This window comes from Melanostigma gelatinosum, assembly GCF_949748355.1.
Source record: "Melanostigma gelatinosum genome assembly, chromosome: 17".
In the NCBI taxonomy this organism is placed as follows: Eukaryota; Metazoa; Chordata; class Actinopteri; order Perciformes; family Zoarcidae; genus Melanostigma; species Melanostigma gelatinosum.
Genome location: NC_136650.1, coordinates 22,233,351 through 22,238,812, shown reverse-complemented (window position 1 = coordinate 22,238,812; position 5,462 = coordinate 22,233,351). Strand labels below are relative to the sequence as shown.

Genomic DNA, 5,462 nt, shown 5'->3' with positions numbered 1-5,462 from the left:
CTTACGATGGTAGGTGGAGGGAGGGAGGGAGGGAGGGAGGGCGGGAGAGCAGCGGGAGAGCGCAGACTTGTCGAGACTTCTCACTGCAAACGCGTCTCTAGGCGACAGAGATATTTTTACATGACCTGACGGAGGAGTTAAACATCCGGCTTATTACATATTTTACAGCTGTTTTTAAATTCATCCGATTCGGTTTTTAAACTGGTGGAAACCATCGAAAATAAATGTTTCATTTTTCATGAATCTCGTAGGATAGTTTGATTTCACCAACCTGTTCCAGGGGTGACACCAGTTGGCGCGCGCCTGCCGCGTTTTGCTTGTTGTTTTCCTGTATTTCTCCACGTTCCCTCCTTCAACGTGGCAGCATCTACTTCACACAACATCGTGTTCCCGTAGATTTCCCTCCATAATGTCCTGTTTCCTCCTCGCTTCCAGATGTGGGCGTCGCTTGTCTTGCTGGCGCTGCTCTCGATGCGCGCCGCTCGGGTCGACGGCGTCGCCGGGCCGCTGCTCACCTTCAGAGACACGGACCCGATCACCGGAAACTCGGTGGAGTGCGACCGCTGCGCCCCCGGGACCTACCTGCGCTCGAGCTGCACGGCGACGCACAGGAGCGAGTGCGCGCAGTGCCCGTCGGGCTCGTTCACGGAGCTGTGGAACTACATTAGCAAGTGCCTGCGCTGCGGAGTGTGCGGCCACAACCAGGTGGTGAAGACGCCGTGCTCCGCGAACAGCGACTGCCGGTGCGAGTGTAAACAGGGATACTACGCGAAGTACGACATGTGCTTCCGACACAGGGAGTGTCCGTCCGGGCAGGAGGTGCTGACCAGAGGTAGGCTGCTGCTCCAGATGGAGCGGGACTCGGTGTCAACGGTCATATTGTCTCCTGATTATTCAGGTTATTTATGGGTGTTCATCATCATTACCTTTATCATTATCATTACCTCTAAAAAATGTTTTCTTGATTCTTTTAACATTTGACTCATAATTTAAATCCCTGATAATCTGGACAAACAGAAAAAAGGTAAAAAAGAAGCTGCAACAACGTTCATAACGTTAACTGATCGGCTCAAAACTTCATTCCACTACACTACCCACAATGCCATGCGGGACTCAGTTTAATCAATTCAGACCCAAAGTACAAAGAAAAAGAATAAAAGAAAAACAAGAACAAATATTATATAATAAAAAATATTAGCAGCATATAATGGCAACTCTCCTTGTTGCTACTTCCACTAAATACATTTTTAAATCAGTTTCTTTAATAAGACTTCAATTATGTTGTTCATTATTGTCCTAATTTATCACACTGAAAAATACACCAAAATCTGTCTCTTTCCTTTAGATATAAACATAACTCACCGTATAATAATAATAATAATAATAATAATAATAATAATAATAATACATTACATTTAGTATAGATGTGATTCACATCACATAGCTCCAACCGTGGCGCTGTTACCATGGCGATAGCAGTGTTACGTTGCTGTTTGCGTTGCTGTCGCACGTCAGGCGTGTCGTGTTATTGTGACGTGTTATTGTGTTCATTATTCGAGGCAGTGACACGGGCTTTGGGCGAGCCACAGAGAAACAAATGGATTTAACCACAAACTTCAGAGCAGGATGGAACTGGATTTACCAGGTTGAATACTGGATGAGTCAGCTTTTACACTGAAGCGTACTGCCCCCCAGAGGCAAGCAGCTGTGACTATGTCGAACTACATTTACACTCGAACAAAGATCTGCGGGATGATGCACGTCCACAAACCCACTCATGCGCCGCCAATGTTTCTAATGTTTGGCGCTTTGCGGGAGAGTAAAATGCAGCACGTTTCCGTTGTTCAGTTTGATTCATATCTACATTCCTAAAGTGCATTTCATCTGTTGGATGTGGAGATTCTGTGACCATCGTAACTCTTATGGCTCTCGTGTCTCCTCCAGGTACGGCCGATGACGACACCGTGTGCCAGAGTTGTCCCAACAACACCTACTCGGACACCGTCTCTGCCCACCAGAACTGCACGCTACACAAAAGCTGCGCTCTGGGGACGGAGCTGGTGCTGAAGGGCTCCGTCTGGCACGACAGCGTGTGCACCAGCTGCAATGAGGTCAAATCCAAAGGTGAGATCATCCGTTAGGAAGAGGGGGAGGAGCATGTCATGCTGTTGGCCACCACATCGCTGGTTGTGATATTTAATGTTTGTCACATTTACTAAACCTTAAAGGCAACCAGTCATCAGTTATCTTCACTTACCTTCCTATGAAAACAACCTGCTGCATCACTGGCTGCTATTTACAACATCAACAACATTTAGATATTTTACAATACTTAACGATACACGACATGATATAAGACACAATATGAACCACTGTATGATCTCATACATGATCGGATATACGGTACGATATAAGATACAATGCAACACGACACAACACATATACAATATAGGTTTTATGGTATACAATACACGGTACAGGATATATGATGCACGATACACAGTATTCGATAGGATATACAATACACGATACACATACACGTACAATATGCTGTACTGTGCCCTGTGGGTCATTTCTCTTGCGCTCAGGGTTACTGCAATAGACTCGTACACACACAATCAAAGTTTGCTGTGCGTAAGATGCATAAAACAATTAAAATACAAGTGCACAACATAAAAACAACATTGCACCTTAACAAAGTTAAAGAGAAGCATATTGCACATCTTCAGAGACCACAAACTCGTTAAACAAGGCAAAACCTCGTCGTGGCTGTGGTTCAAGCTAGTTTTAATTGAATTGACACTTGGGTGCTGTGTAGCGTCTACTGGAGGGTAAATGCTCAGACTCGGAGTTAAGAGCACACCTCCAGACAACATTTCAATGAGCTCATGTCAACTGAGTGGAAGGAGTTTATAATTATTGGCTGCGAAACAATCCGCAGACATGCTGACTGTCAAGTCTTGGATGTCAGAGGTCTTTGAACGTCAGAAGCCGTCTCTGTTTGTGACTGCGTCAGCACATGAAAGATAATGTCATTTGGACAAAATCTAAAAGGGAATAAATCATAACAGTGACGGAACCATTTCATTTAAAATCTTTGCAACTATCCACAACACTCCCATTAATCAGGACTAGTCACTATGTTTATCATGATTCCTTATCGGTTTCTGATCAATCATCTCGTTTGTTCCTTGCAGACGGAGGCGACTACCTCAAAGAAATCCTGCCGGCTTTCTTTGTCCACCAGAAAATCCACATCAGACGACTGCGTCGGATTTTGCACAAGCTCCCGTCTGAGGACGGTAAAAAACAAGGAGCTTCAGGGCTCACCCTCTCAGATATTCATGTACGGATCAACAAGTGGGTCGCTTCTGCCACGGCAAGTCAGATTCGGCAGCTGCCATCGATAGTGACCAAAGCCGGAGCGGACAGCGCCGGAGAGAGACTACAGAACAAGCTGCAGAGAATCGACTCGAGTCTGAAGGAGCTGTGTGATATGAGGAACGAGGTGGATGTAAATGTAATGTCAGAGTAGGCTGAAGTAGAACATATTTACTTACAGATAGCAAAGAGTCTGACTGGTCCAAACACACATTTGTAAACATTTCAAAAGTTGCTGCCTTCAAGATGCACTGTCAATAAGGGCTTCAGACAATACCGGTCAATTAGAGAAATAGTTACTTTACTTCTCTCTGCATCCAGCTGATTAGCATTCACTGCACTGGATTTCAGTTGTTTGATGTTTTTCCTTCTTAGAATTTAGCAATGAATCCAAACTTGATTGTGTAATGTAATGTAATAGAATACAGATCTAATATATCGTGTTCACTCTCAAGCATGTGTAGTTCTTGTCCTCGGGAGTACATTCTTCATAGATGTACTGATTGAAGTATTAATGTGCTCGCATGTTCCCCTTTTGGTATCGAACTGTTTAAGGTACAACATTTCTGCGAAGATACTCCTCCATGTTGCAACCGAGTCCTTATTGCAACCAGCGTATACACCAGAAAACACAAATCAGCAGTTTGATTTCTGGGAGTGAAAGCAGATGGAGAACCTGAACAATTTTTACCAACCAAAAAACCTCACCGTTCTTACCCTTTGAAGAATAAAACGTGGTGGCCTTCTTTATATCTACCTCTTCCTATGTATGCAGCTAAAGTTTTTTTCATTTTATATATCAACTTAATTTATTGTGCTATTTATAGAAAGGAGGAAGTTGAGGGACAGCAGTGGAGCTCTTGTGTTTGCTGTTCATGATTTATAGAGAATGCATAGAACTGTATGCTAGTGAAGCCGACGCATGTGTGCTGCCTGAATGACGCTGTCATAAAAGTAATTGGAAATAAATTCATTGGTAATTGCTTAATTTTTTTAATAATATATTCATGTCATCATAAGAAACAGAGACCAATCAATTCAATTCCATCAACTGTTAATGCTGCTAAAGTCGTATTTTTTATAAAATACATAATACTGGGAGACGCAGTCCCAGTGGTTTAAATCTACAGGACAGGTGATGCTTGTCCATGCATCTGAGAGGACAAACGTCACATATGGCGTTCCCCAAGGCTCAATCCGTGGGCCTCTTTTACTCAACATGTACATGCACCTATCACAATATGCAGATGACACCCAATTCTCACTGCAAGTCCCATGAACAGATCAGTGACGACTGAAATTCCTTCAGTTACACAGAAATATTTGTATGTTACCCTCCCTGACATAGCCTCCCGTTCAATCCAGGATAAAAGCATGCATGTTCTGCGCTGCCTTTGCCTGAAAGAAAAGCTCTCATCATCATATGCAGGTACTTATATTTCTTTCTCCATTTAATTGCTTTTATATAGTTTTATGAATTGCATGTTTTTGCTGTACTCCCTGATTAATGCTTTAAATGCATTATGTAAAGCACTTTGAGTGCCTTTTTTACGACATGTGAGATACAAATAGACTTGTCTTGCTTTTCCTTCACAACGAGATATGGATATATCTAATATGTGGTGAACCTTTTGGGATTTGTAGGATTTAATGGCATCTAGTGATGAGGTTAAAATTGCAACCACTTAAATACCCCTACGCTCACCCTTAGGTAACATAAAAAACATGGTTTGGTTTGTCCATTTTGGGCTACTGTAGAAATATGGAGGTTCAACATGGCGGACTCCGCGAAGAGAACGTGCTCCATATTTAGGGCTCATTCTAATGTAACAAAAGCACAACTATTCTTAGTTTCATGTCATTATACACAAAGGAAAACATAGTTATGTCTATTTCATTCAGTTTCTGCTAATATATCCCCCATAATCCTACACAATGCTGCTTCAAATAATGTAAACATGTTGTTAAGTTTGTATTATGTCTTCAGATGATAAAATAAAGCCATTTTGACATTTGAGACCTGCAGCTATAACCAGTTTAACTATAGTGAACAGAGAAGGTCTGGAGGCAAATCACAGCTG

General features: G+C 42.5%; 1 protein-coding gene across 1 annotated transcript; it reads left to right on the top strand.

Annotated features, from left to right (window-relative positions):
- Positions 1-3,824, top strand: tnfrsf11b (tumor necrosis factor receptor superfamily, member 11b). Its single transcript, XM_079288049.1, has 4 exons — positions 1-9; positions 436-832; positions 1,945-2,124; positions 3,198-3,824. Exons 1-4 carry the CDS (start codon positions 7-9, stop codon positions 3,533-3,535), a joined length of 918 nt encoding a protein of 305 aa, XP_079144175.1. The 5' UTR covers positions 1-6; the 3' UTR covers positions 3,536-3,824.
- The last annotated feature ends 1,638 nt before the right edge of the window (positions 3,825-5,462 follow it).